We start from the raw sequence: 22,917 nt of genomic DNA, 5'->3' as shown, positions 1-22,917 counted from the left end.
CCAGTTGCCCCGCAGGCGACTGGCGGGAGACTTTGTGTTGGGCACACTTTGGGCAGGAGGCAATAAATTCCATAACGTCCTTCTTCAGAGTTGGCCACCAGTAGGACCTAGAAATAAATTCAAGGGTTTTCTGAATGCCTGTATGTCCAGCAAAACGGGAAGCATGGGCCCAATGCATGAGCTTCTTCCTTAGAACTGGCTTAACAAAACTTTTCCCTGGTGGAGGCGTAGAGTCCATCCCTACCGTGGAGAATGCCAACGGATTAATAATAGGATGCTTGTCTGCAGACTCGGACTCATTTTCTTGCTCCCATGAGCGGGAAAGGGCATCGGCCTTACGATTCTGAGAACCCGGACAGAACTGGAGTTTAAAGTCAAATCTGGAAAAGAAAAGTGCCCATCTGGCCTGACGAGGGTTGAGACATTGTGCGCCTTTGAGATATAAAAGATTTTTGTGGTCGGTAAGTATGGTGATTGAGTGGGAAGCTCCCTCCAACAGGTATCTCCACTCCTCCAGAGCGAGCTTGATGGCTAGCAACTCCTGATCGCCAATGGCATAGTTGCGCTCAGCTGGGGAGAACTTCCGGGAGAAGAAACTGCAAGGATGTAGATGTCCATCTTTGGCCCTCTGGGATAACACTGCTCCTACTCCAACGGAGGAGGCATCTACCTCTAAGATAAAAGGAGAGTCGGTGTCAGGCTGTTTCAGAACTGGTGCAGAGATGAACCGTTGCTTCAGAAGGTGAAAGGCCTGTGTAGCTTCCTCGGACCACTTGGACGGATTAGCACCTTTCTTGGTTAATGCAGTGATAGGCGCCACAATGGTGGAAAAGTCTCGTATAAATTTTCTATAATAATTGGCGAACCCTAAGAACCTCTGGACCCCTTTGAGGCTTAAGGGTATAGGCCAATTCTGGATTGCTTGGAGTTTCTCAGGATCCATCTCTAGTCCGGAACCGGACACAATGTAACCTAGAAACGGAATGGTTTTAACTTCAAACACACACTTCTCCAATTTACAATAGAGGTGATTGACACGGAGACGGGAAAGAACCTCTTTTACCCAGAAACGATGATCTTCGAGATTATTAGCAAAGATGAGGATGTCGTCTAGATAAACCACGACATGGCGGTACAAGATGTCCCTGAAGATCTCATTCACGAAGTGCTGGAAGACTGCTGGAGCGTTGCTCAATCCGAAGGGCATGACGAGGTACTCATAATGTCCGTCACGGGTGTTAAAGGCGGTCTTCCACTCGTCACCCTCACGGATTCGGATGAGATTGTAGGCACCCCTCAAGTCCAGCTTTGTGAAAATGGTTGCACCACTAACTCTATCAAAGAGCTCAGTAATCAGGGGTAAAGGGTATCGGTTCTTGACGGTAATGTCGTTCAGACCCCTGTAGTCGATGCACGGACGCAGACCACCGTCTTTCTTCTTAACGAAGAAGAAGCCTGCGCCGGCTGGAGAAGAAGATGGTCGGATGAAACCCTTCGCCAGGTTCTCTTTGATGTACTCTTCCATGGAGTGTGTCTCGGGCAGAGACAACGGATAAGTTCGGCCTCGCGGTGGAACCTTCCCTGGAATGAGGTCGATTGGGCAGTCCCATTCTCTATGAGGAGGAAGGATATCAGCAGAGGCTTTACTGAACACATCCGTGAAGTCTTGATATGGAGGAGGCGGAACATCAGTTGACCTGGGGAAGGAAGAACAAACAGGAAGAACTTTGGCTAAACAAGTCTCAGCACAGGAGGGACCCCATGCCAGTATTTGTGTAGTCGTCCAGTCAATTGATGGGTTGTGGAGACGGAGCCATGGAAGGCCTAAAACCACTGGATGTGTGGCTCTTGGAATCACTAAAAAAGAAATATACTCAGAATGAAGAACTCCCACTCTCAGACGAACTGGAAGAGTCCTTAAGGAAATGACTGCGTCAAAAATCTTGCTGCCATCCACGGCAGTCAAAGAGATGGACGAGGACAGTCTCTCGGTGGGTAGGGACCACCGTTTAACATAAGCTTCGGTTATGAAATTCCCAGCTGCTCCGGAATCAAGGAGGGCAATGACGTTCCTGTAACGTTGAGCAATTTGGAGCGACACTGGGAGGTTACAGTCATGAGGAGATGGAGAGGAGATCATCACTCCTAGCCGGCCCTCTCCTTGGCGAGCTAGGATCTGGAGTCCCGGACGTTTGGGACAGGCATTGATAGTGTGCGACGGAGCTGCACAGTAGAGACAGAGAGACTCAGAGAGACGTTTTCGGCGCTCAGCAGGAGATAGACGGGAACGACTAATTTGCATAGGCTCATCCTTGGATGGAGATGGTTGACGAGAAGGAGGAGCAGAAGATTTAGGAGTAGATGATCTTCCTCGCTCGGTTGCTCTCTCTCTAAAACGTAGATCAACCTTCGTGCAAAGAGAAATTAGCTCATCCAACTTAGAGGGCAAGTCTCTGGTAGCTAACTCATCCTTGATGCGTTCTGATAAGCCATGCCAGAATGCAGCATACAGGGCCTCGTCGTTCCATGCCAGTTCGGATGCCAGGATTTTAAACTGTATAAGATACTGTCCCACAGTACGTGTTCCCTGGCGTAAACGAAGAATCTCAGATGAAGCAGATGTTATCCGGCCTGGCTCGTCGAAGATGCGCCTGAATGTAGCTACAAAGTCAGTATAGGAGGATAGCAGGGGATCAGACTTCTCCCATAAAGGTGATGCCCAGTCAAGGGCTGAGCCACTGAGAAGGGAGATGATATAGGCAATTTTGGTACGGTCACTGAAGAAATTGCCAGGTAGAAGCTCAAAGTGGATTTCACATTGATTGAGAAATCCCCTGCAGAACCTTGGAGATCCATCAAATTTTGCTGGCGTTGGAAGATGAAGATGTGGACTGGAAATGGGTAAGGTGGGTGGGGTTACAGCTGGTGTCACTGTAGTGGACCCACCGGACGTGCCAGGTCCACGGAGGGTCGTTTGAATCCCATCCAGCCGTGTGGAGAGATCCTGGAGACAGCGGATGATGTGGCCCTGTGCAGCCTCCTGATGTTCAAGTCGGGCTGCCAGTTCTTGCATCGGCCTGGCCGCTTGATCCTGGTCTCCGGCTGGATTCATTAGGTCAGTGCTTACTGTCACAACTGAGGGCCTGAGCTGACGGGAGGCAGCCTCAGTTGTAGGGGCTGAGATGTAACGGAACCTGGGAGGTTGTATCAGACCCCTAGACATGTAAGTAACATGTAGAATAACTGCCCGAAGGCGTGACCACGACAACCAGGATAAAAGTCAATGATGTTTATTATGACAAACTCCGTAACACAGCAGCAGTAAAGGAAACATAAAAGTCAACAGAGGATAAATACAATTCCTGGGTACTACAGGGTGGCAAGGGCCACAGGCACTGGTAGTGTGAGACAGTTCTAATAATCTTCTAGTTGGAAAGTCCTTACCAGGCCTGACTGTAGCAATGGAGAGAACCCAGGATCGTACCAGCTGGTGTTCCAGGAAAGGCTGGGCTGCTGAAGATAAAACGGCTGCTGTGGATACTGGCTGGAACCAGACTGTTGTTGGTACGGAGTGGATACTGTCTGGAACCAGTTAAATAATAAACGAACTTGAGAGCGATGAAATAATAATACCGGTGGAGAGTGGTAAACTGCAGAAAGGACACCGGCCCTTTAAGGGAAGCTGTACACTGCTGGAAGCTGGGCTGGAAGCAGGTGATTGACTTGAGAGCGATGAAATAATAATACCGGTGGAGAGTGGTAAACTGCAGAAAGGACACCGGCCCTTTAAGAGAAGTTGTACACTGCTGGAAGCTCGGCTGGAAGCAGGTGATTGCTGTAGCTGGAAACAGGTGAGTCCAGAATGGATCGGAGAGTCAGGCTACACCGCAGATGGAATGCTGGTGCGGGTCTCTATAGCAGAAGTCTGGAGACAGGAGCTGGAACCTGGAAGACAACCACAGGAGAGAGACAAACTGGAACTAGGTTAGACAACCAAAGCACTGACGCCTTCCTTGTTCAGGCACAGCTTACTTATACCTGCAGCAAGGAAGGGGTTGGCTAGGCAATTATGCAAATCAACAATACAGACAGCAGATTGGTGGAAATGATCAGATGACAAAAACCAAGATGGCTGCGCCCATGCAGACACTTGGAGGGAAGTTTGGTTTGTAATCCATGTGAGAATTGAAACAGTAATGGCGACGCCGGCCACAGGAGACAGGAGACGCCAGACTGACAAGCGCACATTTAACCACGCGGGCACAGCGGAGGCCGCGGCTGATGAAATCACCACTCTGACATTCTGCATGTGGAAACTCAGAAACAGCGGGATCCGGTCCTGGAATGCTGAGCCAGCCTTAGGAGGCATCTGAAGGGTAAGTAATGGCGTCCAGATACCCGGATCGTGACACTAGGTCAGCATCGAAAGCACATAATGACTGTGCTTGCGAAAATGACTATGGTGGTCATTCTGAGTTGTTCGCTCGTTGCCGTTTTTCGCAACGCAGCGATTAGGTGGAAAATGCGCATGGTGCGCGCATGCGCTTAGTAATTTAACACAAAACTTTGGAGATTTACACAAGCTCGAGCGACGTTTTTTCAACGCTCGAGTGATCGTAGTGTGATTGATAGGAAGTGGGTGTTTCTGGGCGGCAACTTGGCGTTTTCAGGGAGTGTGCTAAAAAACGCAGGCGTTCCAGGCAAAAAAAGCAGGAGTGGCTGGTGAAACGGGGGAGTGGCTGGCCAAACGCAGGGCGTGTTTGTGACGTCAAACCAGGAACTAAACGGACCGAGGTGATCGCAATCTAGGAGTAGGTCTGGAGCTACTCAGAAGCTGCAAAGAAATATTTAGTAGCAGTTCTGCTAACCTTTTGTTCGCTATTCTGCTAAGCTAAGATACACTCCCAGAGGGCGGCAGCCTAGCGTTTGCAATGCTGCTAAAAGCAGCTAGCGAGCGAACAACTCGGAATGAGGGCCTATGTGCGATTTTGGCTAAGTGTCAATTTTCACTATCTTTTCTACGAGATAGTGACAACTGACTTGCCTGCACAATCTATCTAGGGACCGCGCATCGGGATCGCAAGGTGACTTTCACCTTGTGATCTGCACTAACTTTTCTTACGATTTTGACTAGTATATAGTCAAAATCGTATGAAAATATCTCACCATGTTGTACACACCATAAGAGGAGACATTATTAAATATCTTCAAATATGTAAAGGGTCAGCACAAGGAGTTAGCATGGGAATTTGTTTATTAAAAGAACTCTGTATAGGACACGTGGGCACTCGCTGATGCTAGAGGAGAGAAAATTCCATACACAGCGTAGGAAAGGGTTCTTCACGGTAAGGGCAATAAGGATTTGGAACTCCCTGCTGGAGAAGGTAATAATGGCAGACTCTGTAAATGCATTTAAAAACGGATTGGACTAATTTCTAAATGGAAAATGTATCCAGTGCTATAGCATTTAACATATTGACATCAATGTCTGGGAGTGGTAAGAATCTTAGTTCTCAATTGGTACTAAACCATTACTTCAGCAGGTGCATTATAACGTGCACAGCTTAACACAGAACACAGGTTTTTTGCCTCTTTTCAACTTCACTAACTATGCAACATACACATTCACTTCCACCACTCCAGCAGCACCCAGACAGTGTAGCAGTCAGTGTTTAATGCTGTGTTTGGACACATTCCCCTCTCCATAATGAGCCTGTTTATTATAATAGTTCCACATGAAGGATTATTACTGTACTATACAAGCTCATTGTTGACTAGATCCATTTATTCTATATTGAGCCTGCCCTGCTCCTATGGTATTTGCAAGAATGCAGATGACTAGACTTGTGACCTGGACTGCGAATCACCATGTTTATATTTTCAGACTTTCCTTCCTTTTTTAGCAGTCTACTTCAAAATAATCAAACACATAAACTATGTAATTATTGCTAAAATTAGCCTTTGCTTCCTCCATGTGAATTCTATATTGTGAAAGATCTAAGGGGCCTATTTATTAACATCATTCTTACTAAAATATTGTGAAAAAGGGTGTTTTCACACCCTTTTCACATTATTTTAGTATCACCTGAATGTATTAAAGAGCATTTGGAGCAGTTTTCATGAAAAACTGCTCCAAACCCTTTATTGACGCTTTCAGATCGCAAATGCCGGAATCCACCCGGTAAGAGATACGTGTCCTTACCGGGTGGGATCCAGCATTTGCTCTGCTTTGGTGGCTTTCCGACCCGGCAATATACTGGGTCGGTTGCCATAGCAGCGGGGGGGGCGCAGCAGGGGCGCGGGGGGGGGGGGGGGGGGAGGCGGCGCTGAGAGTTAAGCTCATCTCCTGAGCCACCTCTCCCTATGCTGTGAATGGGAGCCATGTCACATAGAAACGGCTCCCATTCACACTGCGCCTGACCCGGTATTCAACCCGGTAATAACCCTTCTTTTTTACCGGGTTGAATTACCGGGTCAGGCGACCCCGCTAATTCAGCCAAAGTGCTTTCAAATCGCACACTGACCCCTTTCGACGCGGCAATATGCTGTGTCGATACTGGGTTATTTGTGCGATGTGAAAGGGGTCTAATTCACTTTTTTTTTTAGTATCCCACATCACATTCCGCATACTTATAATGGGAAATGCAGTCTAACTAGATTTACTAAAAAAAAGATGTGAAAAAATACTGCAGTGTGCCAAGTGATAATCTCGCCAGTGCAGGCTGGCGAGTTCGCAGGGCAGCACTGTGATAGGGAGGCATTTGCCCAGTTTTCTCTGCCCCTGGCAGAGAAAGCTGAGCGGGACCCGGCTCCAGTGATCAGCTCTGTGTGTCCGATGGACACACAAGCTGATCACAGTGTAAACATTTTTTTTAAAAAGTAAAAAAAAAACAAAAAAAACATACTCACCTGTCCAGGGAGCCGGTGTCCACTGCTCCAGTGAGCGCTGCCGGGCGCCGGGTCCCCCATATGTTGCAATGTGACCCCGGTGCAGTAAAGTGACACTGCAAAACAGCAGCGCACTTCACAGCACTGGGGGTCACAGCGCAAGAGAGGGACCTGGCGCCCGGCAGCCTCCTGAAGCAGCGCGGACCAGCTCCCTGGATAGGTGAGTATATTATCCTGCTGGGAGGGGGGTCCATGGCACGCAGGGGTAGTCGCGACAGGGGGTGGTCGACCGGGCAGAGGTGGTAGTGGTGAGGGCAGCGCATGCGCAGCAGGACATCGGGGTATTTTTTACGAAAAATTCCCCCCGCTGATGCTGCGAAGAGGCATCGCAGGGACAGAGCTTGACCGCTAGCTCTGTTCCTGCATGCGATGATTAATACATCCCTGCGATGTAATCAATTATCGCAGTGCGAGTTTGGGCGATTTTATCACCTGTCATCCGCATTCTGGATGCGGATGATGATAAATAGGCCCCTTCTTAGTGCATACGTCCATTAAGGGGCACCTTTGTGTTATTGTTAAATAAAATTGTTGCTGCCTCTTACTTTTATTTGTAATTGCCAAGTGGTAATGCTTCATTAAATCTGTATTTTTGTTATTCAAAAATAATAATTCACTTGAGATCGCAAAACTAATTTATTTTTTATTATAAAATCTAATAAAACAAGCCAAGTAGCCCTTATTCTGTTATACGCCTTTCACACCAAAACCCCAGTTCCAATCTGGCTAAAGTGAACACAGTTTCAAGCCATGTCACAGCTGCTAAACCCTATTCTTAATGCCCGTTGGATCCAGGTTATCGCCCTCCCACTGCACTTGTGTCGCATCCGCACCTGCCATGTCCGCCGTGTCATATGACTCCCTTGAGACAGGACTCAAGAAACACAGCCAAATAGCAGCTTTGAAAGGTACTTGGGTAAAATAACCCAGGTCATACCTTTCAGACCGCATTGTGGGGGTCATTCAGATGCGGTCGGAGGTACTATTACTGTTGCGATAGCGCTGTATGGTAAGGCAGCAGGAGGCATCTATTACATGCAGACACCTCCTGCGGCAGTATTGATCTGAGCTGCATCCTAGGATGCAATATCGGATCAAAAGGTCTACAGTCAATAGGTCAACCACTAATGGTAGACATGGATTAGGTCGACAGGGTCAAAATGTCAACAGGGTCAAAAGGTCTGCACGTAAAAGGTTGACAAGGTCAAAAGGTCGACATGACAACGGTTGACACACATATGGTAGACAATTTTTTTATTTTATTTTTCATCTTTTTCAACTTCTTCATACTTTACCATCCACATAGACTATGATTGGGAATAGTAACCTGGGCCAAGCACATTGGTATCGGAGCGAGGCACCTGTTACACTTACTGTATGTGGCTTGTTTGTGGCAGAAAAGTGACAAAACACCCCCCAAAAAAAATTTAAAAATTGGGTATTTTTTGTGTTGACCATTTCAATGTCGACCTTTTGACCCTGTCGATCTTTTCTACTGTCTAGTTTCTACCTATTCCGTGTCGTCCTCTTTACCTTATCGACCTTTTGACACTGTTGACCTAATGCCTGTCTACCATTAATGGTAAACATATTAACTGTAGACCTTTTAGTGGAAATCTAATAATCCACACCCAGACCAAAGAACCCACTATCCAGCGGCTTGCGGCCCCCAACAGTCGTAAGGTTCAGGAAATCTCCATCCTACAATGGAGATCACTGGCCTCTTCCCACCCCCTAGAGGACGGCGACATGCCTCCATTTTTATAAAACCTATGCCGCAGGACCCGGTCTGAGCATGCGTGATGTACTGAAAATCAGTACTTAATGACATCCAGTATCCTGGTAGGTCTTGGACACACAACCTGGGTCGACCGGTTCACACCAAGCCAAGAACCGGGTTGCAATATTCCGATTCAGTGGCTTGGTGTAAAAGGGGTGTTATTTATAGTTTTATGTGATCAGAGTTTGTTAACAGGTATAATGAAGATTTTGCCTGTAATGCAAGTCCTAAATTTCCGTATAATTTTATAATTTTAAGTTTTGCATTTAACTGAAAAATCCTTTAAACTTCTCCAAAGGTGGAACAAAACTTGCAGATGGTCTGAAGTTCTTCTTCCCTGTAATTGCCATTGATCAGTAACTTTATTACCTGCAACATGGATGCTACTATTTCACAAAAACTAAACTAATTCGGACATTGGTCAGGCAGGTATGGCGTGACATAAGCTTTGTTTGTGATTGTAGTCTTCTTCACTTTTCAGAATAAGGGTGAGCTAAACCACCAGCCAGGGGCTACATGTGAATCGCTGTTCAGTGAGATGGAATCTCATGCTGTTGAAGCCTTGGATCTGCCTGGTTGTTTCCGAATGCGCAGTCACAGCTACCTCCGTGCCATCCAAGCTGGCTGCTCCCAGGATGACGATTGCATCTCTGTCTTTTCCATGTCCGGCCCTTCAGGACCAACCCTTGCCAGCAGTATTCTCAAGCCCAACTCTTGTAAGTGTCCACTGCATACATCAGCTAGCATAATTTGCTGATGACCTTGCAATGTAACCTTTCTACAACCAACATCTCAAGGCTTAGTCATATGTCTTCATTGCATTCACCATAAGTTGTTCTCATGTTTAATATCCTTTTCTCTTTTCTTGCCTCTTTCTTCTGTGTTCAAACCTGATTCTATTGATTTCTTTCTTTTTCATTATTTGAACCTAATCTTTTCAGACCTATGAGTACTGATCTAAGAGAAAAAAAAATGTTATGGAAGATACAGTACAGCCATCAGCACAATTCCCAGCCACTTTTCTTTTTATATAAAATAACAGTATGTAACTTCCACGTTTGCCATCTCTTATTTCTTTTACCCATTTTTATCTAGATAACACAAGGAATTGCTATGATTCAGATAAAATAATATAACTGTATAATATAATGGCTCACTAAGGCTTCAATACAGTAGATCAAGAGATCAGTGTTTGTTAGCTAGTCACCTGTCCTGGAATACTAAATTATAATTCTGGACTTTGATATATATCTTTGCTGATAAAATAAAAAAATGTAGCTAATAGAAAGAGACCTTTCTCAAAGGTCAGGCGCTGCTGTTCATGAGTGTGAGGTCATGGCTTGTGTTAAACAATGTGTTGCTTGTCACTCTGATAGTGAATTAAATAATTGTATCTGCCAGTTAGCAAGAGATGTATGTTCTGCCTCTCACTCTCTTTCTTCTTGAGAGCCTACAAAATTTCTTCTCCATTCTTGTTACTGATTCTTTATCACACATCTATCACACACTGTCTCATAATAATGTAATGTTGCTGAGGAATAAGGTGTGCTTGTGTGCTGGGGAAAGGATGGAAAAGCTAGATATATTGACTGTGGATGTATCACGTTTCATGGATGGGTTTTATGGTTTAGAATTTAGATATGAAGATAGAGCATCTTCTTGCATGATTCAATTAATAAATGATAAAAATAGACCTGAATACACAATACAGATGTGTCCTCACTGTTGCTCAAGTTGCGCAAATAGCCCCTCTTGATAGAGACGTCACTGGGTCTGGTGACACCCGGTGCACACTCCATAACCCCCATGTACACCATAAATGTGGGCGTGGCCTGGTATAAAGAGGTGTGGCCCAAGGGGGCGTGCTCAGCAGGGCTGTCTTTTCCATTGGGCTTAATGGGCAGCTGCCCATTAAGTTTCCCAAGGGCCACAGGCATCTAATGGCCCTAGTCTTATAGCTGAGGGTTCCCTCTTTCCCGGGGTACCAGATTTTTTTAAATTGTCCCTGGGGAACCGGAGATATCTTACTTCAAAGCAGCGGTCCCCATCTAAACCAGTTATTTGCTCAGACTTAGATTTTTCTGAGGGTATACTCCAAAAGCAGGGACTCTCCCATTTTGGTGAACACTCGCAGCTTTTCTCTACTATGCCCAGAACCGGAGATATCAGCCCCTCCAGCAGCTGGCCCCTGCTCCACACTCCTGGGATGTGGTTTTATATTTTGATGGTGGATTGCTATGGATCCTGAACCTCGATCCCCAAGACCCCGGTACCTCCTGAAAGGTGGGGCTGTCTAGTTTTGTATACCATTGAAAGATCAGAAATCCACCCTCAGTAACCACAGATATATGTGGTCAAGCAAGCTGCCCTCCCACTGGAAAATGATAAATATTAAGCCCACTCCACTATTCGCCTGTCCCCCGTGTATTAATCACCCCCTACCACCCTGGAAATGCCCCCCTTCTACATTTTAGTGTTCCCTCTCCCGCCGCATCTCTCTTAAAACACCCCCTATCTGACCAGTAAAGGAGTACTTAGTAGAAATTACTGCTCCAGGTCCTGCTTCCTGGGCGGAACACTCCCTACAGTGCATTGCTTTGCCCAGGGGCCTACACTGCCGTTAAAACGGCCCTGGTGTTCAACATCCCTGGAGATGCTGTGCTGCTCCTGTAGACTAGTGCCTACACTGTCTGCTCCTCATCTGTGACAGGAGCTGAGTACTGCAGGACACTAACGCCGTTGATGGGCTGCGGTCTGGATAACGCAGGCATGTCTACATCATTGCGGGGGCGTGCAGCGGCGGCTGCGTGACATCACACGCAGCTACTGTGACCCAGGACACGGTGTGTAGCCCTGTGCTGGGTGCCCCCCCCCCCGCATGTCTGAGTAACTGATTGTAGATGTGCCAAATTTAACATATCCACAATCAGAACTGAATGACCCCCTCTGTCGGCTGCTTGTAGGGGGTTCTGCTTTGTATGCTTGAAGCATGCTAAGCCTTCTCCCTGATAAGTGCTGACGGTCAAAGCTAATTGGATGTCCCATGGGGGATCCATTAGTTGCAATAATTTACCACAGCTAATAGGATAAACCCTTTGTTTTCATGTGGTAAGGAATATAGTTTAGGAGCTCCACTGGATCAGGGACTGATGTGATTGATTAAATATTCATGTAAAGAACTGTGTAATATTTGTGCCCTCAATGGGGCTCAATCCAATTACAAATAGGTCATACCAAGATAGAAAGAAAACAGAAAAGAAATATGCCTGCATTGAGTTTTACCCATATTGTAAATGGTAGCAGCTGCGTGGCAATATTAATTCCATACTGTATATGTATACAAAACAGAAAGATATTTGCTATCAGCGCCAGAGGTATAGCTAGGTGCCATGGTGCCCAGGGCAAGGGTATGTTTTGGAACCCCCTCCCCTGTCCTGAATTGGGGTCCTGGCCAACAAGTGGTAGCATATTACATTTGAAAAGAAAAAAATATAAATTGGTGACAGGGCCAGTTATTGACATTGTGGAGATCAAGGCAAAAGTTTCCTTTTGGATGCCTCCATGTTTAAAACATGGACAGTGCGCGCCAAAGGTGTACAACAAAAATATAGGGCCATGACTTCATGTGGAAGGAACGTGGCCACAGAATAGTACCAAATCACATTACACCACACAGTAGTTCCCCTTATACATGTTACGCTACACAATAGAGCTTCTTATACACTTTACGCCACACAGTAGAGCTGCTTATACATGTTATGCCACAGTAGAGCCACTTATACACGTTACGCCACAATAGGTCCGCTTATACACATTATGCCACAGTAGAGACCCTTATACACATTAAACCATGGTAGAGCCCCTTATACATGTTATGCCATGGTAGAGTCCATTATACACTTTACACAACAGTAGAGCTGCTATGGAAGTAGCTCTATTTAACTATTTACTTGTTCAATTAAAAGAAATTAAAAACTATGTATGCCCCGACTGACCTGACCTCACAACCCCCAATCCCTTAATGAAAATAATGTCCCAAATGTGACTTCCCACAGACCTAATATCCCCCCCCAATCTCTCAAAGAAAATAATGCCCCAAAACTGACCACCCCAGATCTGATAATCTCCCAATGCCTCAATGAAAATAAATGCCCCAAATGTGACCCCCCCACAGACCTGAACCCTTCCCCCAAACTCTCAATGATAATAATGCCCCAAAACTGCCCCCCCCCTCCGACATGATATTCCCCCAAGAAAATACTTCCCTAGAACTGCCATCCCAGACCTGATAATCCCACTATGTCTCAATGAAAATAACATTCCAGAATTGCCTGAGGGGCAGAGAGAGTTTCTCTGCAGCAGCTTGAGGGGCAGAGAGAGGTGCTCCAGCACCGAGTGGCAGAATGAGGTGTTGCAGCAGCAGCTTGGGCAGAGAGGGGTGCTGCAGTAGCCGGGGCAGAGAGAGGTACTGCAGTAGCTGGGGCAGAAAGAGGTGCTGCAGCAGCTAGGGCAGAGAAAGGTACTGCAGCTGCGGAGGCAGAGTGTGGTGCTACAGGACAGAAGTAACCCTGCTGCACTGCTACAAGCACACAATCAGCCATATAAAGAGGACGGCAGAGCTCCAGCATGTGCCGACTTTCAGTACCTCCTGCTGTCGCCTCTGGCCTGCCCTGTTCCCTACCTAGTCTCAAAGTCTGAGTCAGTGTGCATTCCATCTGCTCCTTCTCCTCCTGCTCTGCGGCTGCCTGTACAGTGGGCCACGCCACATCAAGGGGGAGAGGGAGGTGGCAGCGTACCCTCTAACTTTGCCGGCGCCTGGAGTGATAGCACTAGGCAAAATATGCCTGCGCTCAGTTTTACCCATATTGTACATGGTACCAACTGCGTGGTAATATTAATGCCATACTGTATATGTATACAAAACAGAAAGATATTTGCTGTTGGTGCTACCAATAAACTACTGTAAATGTGTGTGTATGTAGCAAAGAAAACAGAGGGGATTTTGTCACATTTGCGGTGCTTCTCTCTACAGTAGAAAGAAACAAAAACGTTTTGGGTTGTCTAGTGAGGGGGTGATCTCAGGCTGCCAGCGAGTGGTGTTTGCTTGTGGCACATAGTTTGGAATCCCCTGTTTTAGTGGAATAAATTTACAACATTAATTGCTTGCCACGTCAAATGATGTGCTCAATGTGATAAAAAGGAGATTTTGGTTTTCATGAGAATCCTGAATAACTAACATGCTGCTCAAATAGTCTGGATTATATCATGCACCAGCATAAAATAACAAAAAAACAACAACAAATATTTACATGCAGATAGAGTACAGAAAGTGCAGTAATTTAACTACACTATGTAAACAAAAGTGATTGGATACTAACAGCAAATACATCAATGAGATATTATTGACATCAGTACTTTGCAGGTCCACTATGTGCAGTGATTACTCCAGACACCCTTCTTGGCAAGGGTGGTCTTCAGTATGCCGCCGGCCGGGATCCTGGCAACCACCATACCGGCGCCGGGATCCCGACCTTCGGCATGCCGACACATATTCTCCCTCTTGTGGGTCCACGACCCCCCTGGAGGGAGAAGCCACCGTGCCCGCAGCGTGGCGAGCACAGCGTGGCGAGCACAGCGAGCCCGCAAGGGACTCATTAGGGCTCACCCAGCTGTCGGTATGCCGGTGGTCGGGATCCCGGCACCGGTATGCTGGCCCCCGGGATGCCGGCCGCTGGCCACTCATACTACACCCCTTGGCAAACTGTCCACAAGTTTCTGGAGAACAGCAGGTGGTATGTTTTGCCATTCCGCCTTAAGTACAGTGACTAACTGTGACACTGAAGAAGGTCTAGAATGCATCTGTCGCTCCAATTCGTCCCATTGGTTCTCATATGGGTTTAGTTCTGTCCAGTCCATCCTGGTTACTGAATTTTCTGTATACCAGTCCAGCATCGCCCTGGAAACATGACATTGCACAGCATACGGTAAGCCACTTTTCAACTTGGTTAGCTCCTTCCGGCAAGCCATTTCATTAGCAAATGATCTAATTAGTGCCACTCTACCAGTCCATGAAGGTATAAAATGGGCAGAGGGGCACTGATTAGATCATTTGCTAATGAAATGGCTTGCCAATAGTAGCTAACCAAGTTTGAAAAGGGGATCATTGTAGGCTGCGCAATGTCATGTTTCCAGGTTGTTGGTGGACTAGTATACAGAAAATTTGGTTACCCTGATGGACTGGCCAGCTCAGAGTCCAGATCTTAACCCCACTGAGAAACTGGGAGGAATTGGAGTGACAGATGCATATACCTTCACGAACATGTCTGCTGCAGGAGACACCATTCACTTGTGCGGAAGTGGGGGGGTGTCCAGTCATTTTTGTCTACATAATGGGGGTCATTCCGAGTTGTTCGCTCGGTAAATTTCTTCGCATCGCAGCGATTTTCCGCTTAGTGCGCATGCGCAATGTCCGCACTGCGACTGCGCCAAGTAAATTTGCTATGCAGTTAGGAATTTTACTCACGGTTTTTTCTTCGTTCTGGTGTTCGTAATGTGATTGACAGCAAGTGGGTGTTTCTGGGCGGAAACTGGCCGTTTTATGGGTGTGTGTGAAAAAACGCAACCGTTTCTGGGAAAAACGCGGGAGTGGCTGGAGAAACGGAGAAGTGTCTGGGCGAACGCTGGGTGTGTTTGTGACGTCAAACCAGGAACGACAAGCACTGAACTGATCGCAGATGCCGAGTAAGTCTCGAGTTACTCAGAAACTGCAGAGATGTCTTTTCGCAATATTGCGAATCTTTCATTCGCAATTTTAAGAAGCTTAGATTCACTCCCAGTAGGCGGCGGCTTAGCGTGTGCAAAGCTGCTAAAAGCAGCTTGCGAGCGAACAACTCGGAATGACCCCCCATGTATGTAATTATGTATCTCAAGATCTCACATATACTGTGGATGTGGATCATTGGATTGACAATATTATAGTCAACAGTCATTCTTAGGTCGACATCAAATGATCAACAGGTACAAAAGGGCGACAGATGAAAAGGTTGACAGTGCTTAAGGTAGACAGGTACAAAAGGTTGATAGGTTTAAAAGGTCGACGTGACAATGGTCTACACACAAATGGTCAACATATGTTTTTTTATTTTTTGGGGACAAATCTTTTATATTTCATTTTATGTGACCATCATCAGGACAGACGTGTACCCTTGCAGGCTCGCTTCGGTCACCACACTTCGGGCAATGTGGCTCACTCAGCTAAACGTGCCACAGGTTACTATTCCCAGTAGATGTCCATGTGGATAGTAAATCAAGCAAATGTTAAGAAAGTATGTGAAAAAAAAACCCAAAACGTGTTGACTATAATGTTGTAGTGCTCGAATAATACTGAAAGAAGAATACATATCAACGCCCCATTGCAAAGCAAGCTTTACCTAGTGTAGAATGTAAGTACACATCTGGTGTTAAAAGCTGGGACACCTCTGGTGACTAGTGTGTACTGTATATTTTTGTACGTTTCTGTAATAGAGGTGTTTTGTTTATTAAAAACCAATAGCACAGATCTGAAACATAGGTATTGCATTTTCTTTTCTCTTTTGTATTCTTTTTTTCTCTAAAATAACATAAAAAAGATAAAGATATGAACAGGCATGTTTATCAAAATAATTTTATTTTACTAAATAATGCTAAAAAAGGTGTTTTTATACCATTTTCACATTATTTTAGAATCACCCAAATCTAGTACTGGGCAGCTGGAGGAGAATTTGCAAAATTCTCCCCCAAGCCCTTAAATTAAATTTTTTTAAGCAACTGTACTTGTATTGAGAAATGTGATCTGCCCAAATATACTAAGTAAAAATTGTAAAAAAAAATACAGGGGGAGCCCTGTGACAATAACGCTATCTTGAGATAGCGTTATTCAGGCTTACCTCTGTTTCCCCTACTCCTGCAAAGTTTTATCTGCCTGCTGGCTGTGAAGGCTGAGCTCATATCCAGCTAATGTGATCAGCCATGTGTGTCTGATAGATCAGAGGCTGATCAGTGTGTGAAAAAAATTAAAACTTACCTGCACTTAAAGTCCATCTCCCATATTTTTAATTCTTTTTTTCCCCTTCTCTTTACAAAAATGATGTTGTGCACACTAATCTGGCATTTGCCTAGCGACCGCATACCAAGCTTACATTTGCCCAGCGGTCGCTAGGCAAGCTCCAGATTAGTGTGCACAACATCACTTTTGTAAATAGAAGGGGGAAAAAAAGAATGAAAGATATGGGAGATGAATTTTAAGTCCCCCTGTCTCCCTACCCCCAGCAACTAGAAAGATGGGGGCACCCTCATTTGAAAAAAGGGGGTTCCTTTTATAAAACGTTATGCCCCCATAGAGATCACTGTGACTGTGACTGCACTACAGAACAGTCATACAGTGCAGGGGTGAGAGAAGATCTGCCCCAACCTGGCATTGAAAAATTAAGGGGCACTCATTTTATAAAAAAAGGATGGGGGAGTGACCTCTTTCAAATGATAGGTCCCCTTAGTACTTATTGTCCGGTGATCACCTATGATCACAAACAATGTTACCGTGCACTACGGAAAACATATGTTTCCCATACTGACACTTGCAATATACACTGCTCAAAAAAATAAAGGGAACCCTTAAACAACACAATGTAACTCCAAGTCAATCACACTTCTGTGAAATCAAACTGTCCACTTAGGAAGCAACACTGATTGACAATCAATTTCACATGCTGTTGTGCAAATGGAATAGACAACAGGTGGAAATTATAGGCAATTAGCAAGACACCCCCAATAAAGGAGTTGTTCTGCAGGTGGTGACCACAGACCACTTCTCAGCTCCTATGCTTTCTGGCTGATGTTTTGGTCACTTTTGAAAGCTGGCGGTGCTTTCACTCTAGTGGTAGCATGAGACGGAGTCTACAACCCACACAAGTGGCTCAGGTAGTGCAGCTCATCCAGGATGGCACATCAATGCGAGCTGTGGCAAGAAGGTTTGCTGTGTCTGTCAGAGTAGTGTCCAGAGCATGGAGGCGCTACCAGGAGACAGGCCAGTACATCAGGAGACGTGGAGGAGGCCGTAGGAGGGCAACAACCCAGCAGCAGGACCGCTATCTCCGCCTTTGTGCAAGGAGGAACAGGAGGAGCACTGCCAGAGCCCTGCAAAATGACCTCCAGCAAGCCACAAATGTGCATATGTCTACTCAAACAATTAGAAACAGACTCCATGAGGGTGGTATGAGGGCCGAACGTCCACAGGTGGGGGTTGTGCTTACAGCCCTGCACCATGCAGGATGTTTGGCATTTGCCAGAGAACACTAAGATTGGCAAATTCGCCACTGGCGCCCTGTGCTCTTCACAGATGAAAGCAGGTTCTCACTGAGCACATGAGACAGATGTGACAGAGTCTGGAGACGCCAAGGAGAACGTTCTGCTGCCTGCAACATCCTCCAGCATGACCGGTTTGGCAGTGGGTCAGTAATGGTGTGGGGTGGCATTTCTTTGGGGGGCCGCACAGCCCTCCATGTGCTCGCCAGAGGTAGCCTGACTGCCATTAGGTACCGAGATGAGATCCTCAGACCCCTTGTGAGACCATATGCTGGTGTGGTTGGCCCTGGGTTCCACCTAATGCAAGACAATGCTAGACTTCATGTGGCTGGAGTGTGTCAGCAGTTCCTGCAAGACGAAGGCATTGATGCTATGGACTGGCCCGCCTGTTCCACAGACCTGAATCCAATTGAGCACATCTGGGACATCATGTCTCGCTCCATGCACCACAGACTGTCCAGGAGTTGGCGGATGCCTTAGTCCAGGTCTGGGAGGAGATCCCTCAGGAGACCATCCGCCAACCTCATCAGGAGCATGCCCAGGCATTGTAGGGAGGTCATACAGGCACGTGGAGGCCACACACACTACTGAGCCTCATTTTGACTTGTTTTAAGGACATTACATCAAAGTTGGATCAGCCTGTAGTGTGTTTTTCTACTTTAATTTTGAGTGTGCCTCCAAATCCAGACCTCCATGGGTTAATAAATTTGATTTCCATTGATAATTTGTATGTGATTTTGTTGTCAGCACATTCAACTATGTAAAGAATAAGGTATTTAATAAGAATATTTCATTCATTCAGATCTAGGATGTGTTATTTTAGTGTTCCCTTTATTTTTTTGAGCAGTGTATTTGAAGGGAGTCCTGACAAAAAAAGATTTCTTCTTTATGAATAACATTATTATACTGATAGTACATCTATGTAATGGAGGTGTTAGTGTAAAGTACATAGTTAGCATGGGTACACAATAGATGATGTGTCGTCGGACCCAGCGGTTCGGACTGACATTGTGCACATTGTCTAATGTGTATGCAACACCGCCAACATCGAGGGTTTCCCATAAGCTGTGTTGCACGGCTGATGGTATGACTCGGTGCCCGACAGTACAGCTGAATGTGGACATGAACGATATATTGCATGATCGCAAACTATATAGTTCAGTGTGTACGGCTGACCCCCATCTTTTCCTGTTGGCCGAGATACACGTTTGTAGTGGGGATCAGTACGAAATCCCGCTGTATGGGAGACCGGCGGTCGGAATACGACACCGGAATCCCGACCAGCACAATCCTGACAGGGGCGAGCGCAATGCAGCCCCTTGTGGGCTCGCTGCGCTCGCCATGCTGTGCGCACAGTGCCTCGCTAAGCTCGGCACACTAATTTATTCTCCCTCTATGGGTGTCGTGGACACCCGCGGAGGTAGAATATGTCGGGTTTGTGCCGGTCGGGATTCCGATGTCGGTATTCCGGCCAGCGGGATATTGACCGCATCCCTTATAGTGTGTACCCAGCCTAAGTAAGGTTACAAAAAATACATTGGTCCATATAGTTCAACCTTTTAGAGTATATTATGTTATCACATCTGAAATATTTAGATACGTTTTCCTGTGGTGTACATGCATTTAGATTTACTAGACTTAATTTTGGTACCCATATCTATGTAAAGGAACATATAATGTGAAGATACACATTTATCAATTAATAAACCAGATGGAATTTGCTTATGTGCCAGTAAAATGCTTTCTGGAAATGTAAGTGTTAAAAGAGAACAAAAGCCTCACACATGTGCTGACCTATTGTATAGAAGCCATTTTTAATTAGAAGTCCAGTTTTAACTATTTGCATGACATAGGTCACACAGTGCTGATGTTCATATTTGCTACTGTGTGAGACAAAATCCTAGAAAGACATAAGGTGCACGAGTTAACATGAGTGTATACACAAAGTTGCTGTTGCGATCGAATCTGACATTATCAGAAAGACGGTAGAAAAGTGATGGGCTTTAGTGGTTGGGGAATGGGAGGTGGCCTGAAGTGAATGCAAAAAAATAATAATAATTTCATGGACATGCCATGGGAGTGTCGCAGATGTGCTAGTGAGAGTTGCAGACGTGCCAGTGAGAGTGTTCTTACAAGTACAGCCACTTCCACAGAGGCCATGCTCAGACCGAGACACTGCACCTCCCATAGGGCAGGTACAAGTGGCAATGGTGCACCTGTGGGTGAGTGACTAGAAGCACCAGCGGTGTTGCTGCATGCATGGGCACAGAAAGTGGGCTTCTCAGTGCTTGCACATTCAGGCACAGGCATCTGCAGAAGGGCCACGCTGACACCAGCATGTGTATATTATCGCTACCGTGAATTTGCGAACAGACACATGTACAGACACAGCAACATCCACCACCACCACCACCACAGAAGCAGGCCCTCTATCTGCAGTGTGATTGTATTATTGTACCCACTAGAGCTACAATAAGTTGTGTTCAAATTAACTTAAACATCCACTATAAAAGAAAACAATTTGCATATTGAAAGTTATTTAATCACCAAAGACTTTCTCTTGAGTCACTGCATCACCTTGGAAGGTTGATTTTTGATCAGGTAATACATTTTAGTTTCATTTGTCATCTCTACGTACAGATGGAGCCTCGCTCATCTAGCCTTCTCTGTTGCGCGTAGGTGCACCAAGGTTTATTAGCATAAGCCTTTCATCTATTGTTCTCAGCTGCAATACAATACAGAGAGAATAATACAGCAGGGCATTAAGTCATTACAGCAGAGGATTAAGTCCGACAGCACTGGCTCAATTAATCCTATTATAGGGATAGATGACCAGGGCTCCATCTGTGCACTTATACTTTTGTCACAACCGGCCGGCTCATTTCCCAGATACTTCAATCTAAGACTCGCCATTAGTGACTTATGGTTACCTCAGCACGTGTGGTTAATGAAAACCTGGTAACTGCCACCAGCAAAAGTTCCTTTAGTGATACCATGCTAGGTAAGCTCTTTCTCTTACTTTCATGCAGAATTATTAATTGCACACTCACACTTCGGTACGTAGCTTTGGCCTCACAGGCTCACAGATTCACCAAGAGACACAGAGAATATGCTAGAATTAATTATATTTTAATCCAATCAAAATAATCAAAGATATAATTATAAAAAGATTACAAATGGACAGGAAAGACAGTACATATAAATCTCAGAAAACAAGAGGAAAATAATATTTCAGAAGTCTAACACTTACTCAAAAGAACTTCCGATGTAGGAAACTTCACAATTGAGCATATAGGTTGCATCACTCAGCACAAAGCTGAATCCCAAAAACAATGAACATTGAGCATTGAGGGAGAAGTAAGATTATACCTGTGCAGTTTCACTCCTCCCTCCCACCTTTTTGCTTTTTAACTAGGTCAGTGCTGGACACTGGACATGAAGGCATCATGTGCTTTATCCACAAAGCTCTTTCAATAGATTGGGTAGAGGGAGCTAGCCCAGAGGAGTACACCATTCCACAACCCCCAAGAGGTGACATTCTACTTTAATTTATTATTCCTGGCCTAGCTTGGCCAGGTCTGGCTGTTTGAGAATGAAAGATGCAATTTTCCACCCCCAAACATTTATGACTGGTACAAGATAAGAGATATTTATTTGTTTCCTGAACATAAATTTCTCATTTCTCTGGACAAAGTTAAATCAACTACAGGACACAGCTTAGCAGCCATGTTGTCCCACCCAAGGGTCTTTTTATACACTTACATAAGAGACAATTCTGTTACTGCTGATTGCGTAGAAATGTCACATCTTTGTCACACTGGCATCTCAGGAAACTCACAACGTCAGGTATTCATTGCCTCCAGAATGGACTCCCCTAAATATGGGAATCACGTTGAACAGTTAGTATGAGTCTGCCTATAACTGCAGGATATTGGGCCACTGTCCCATCTCCTGCTTCTCTATGTTTTGTGCAATGGACGGATGATGCAGTTTGCATAACCAGACCCTGCCTCCACTGTGTGAGGATGCAATTCGCCATGCTCCACTCTAGCCTCTTGAACTTCCTCTTTGGTATTTTGAAGATAAGAGGCTCAAAAATAGGGTAATATGAGGCATCCTATACCTGGGAAGGGAGGAATTGCATGACAGACTGTAAGAATAAGAGGGAAGGGAGAGAGTAGAAAGAGAGATGTGGTCAACTCCGTAGACTAAAACTGTAGTCATAAAGATGGAGAAAGACCGTTAAATAACAACATCCATGAACTCCAAATTTTATCAAAGGATATAGATGTGTTTTTGATAATTCTAGTAATGTAATGCAATGAATGTATAAAGTTCTGTTGATGACAGATGTGGCATATCCACTTATTTTGATATAAAATCGCATAAAGTGAATAAACTCTTTACATCCAACCTTAAACCAACTAATTTCAGACAGCTCCACCAGTTCTGTACGGTATCCGAACTCAGGGTCCACACCACTTAGGTTGACACCCATTAGGTCGACACCTATTGGTCGACAATGGATAGGTCAACACTAGAAATAGGTCGACACGACCATTAGGTCAACATGAACAAGATTGACATGCAAAAAGGTCGACATGAGATTTAAAAAAAAATAATAATAATTTTTTTAACTTTTTCATACTTAACGATCCACGTGGACTACGATTGGGAACGGTAACCTGTGCCGAACGCAGCGAGGCACCTTGCCGGAAGCATGGTGAGAGAAGCGAGCAATGCGAGGGGACATGGTGCACTAATTGAGGTTCCTGGTCACTTTACGAAGAAAACAACAACAACAACAAAAGCATGTCGACCTTTTTCATGTCGTCCTAATGGCTGTGTCG

At 45.4% G+C, this 22,917-nt stretch overlaps 1 protein-coding gene across 5 annotated transcripts in view; it reads left to right on the top strand.

Moving 5' to 3' along the window:
* DLGAP3 (DLG associated protein 3) overlaps nt 1-22,917 on the top strand; it is an 856,617-nt gene that overhangs the window by 649,383 nt on the left and 184,317 nt on the right. For all 5 annotated transcript variants that reach the window (XM_063954417.1, XM_063954415.1, XM_063954413.1 and 2 more), the window contains one exon: nt 9,210-9,444. In XM_063954417.1, coding sequence (XP_063810487.1) covers nt 9,210-9,444 — 235 coding nt within the window. The remainder of the gene's footprint in view (nt 1-9,209; nt 9,445-22,917) is intronic.

Source organism: Pseudophryne corroboree, chromosome 2 (assembly GCF_028390025.1).
Source record: "Pseudophryne corroboree isolate aPseCor3 chromosome 2, aPseCor3.hap2, whole genome shotgun sequence".
In the NCBI taxonomy this organism is placed as follows: domain Eukaryota; kingdom Metazoa; phylum Chordata; class Amphibia; order Anura; family Myobatrachidae; genus Pseudophryne; species Pseudophryne corroboree.
Note: the sequence above shows the minus strand (reverse complement) of the source record. Positions and strands in the feature narration are given on the sequence as shown.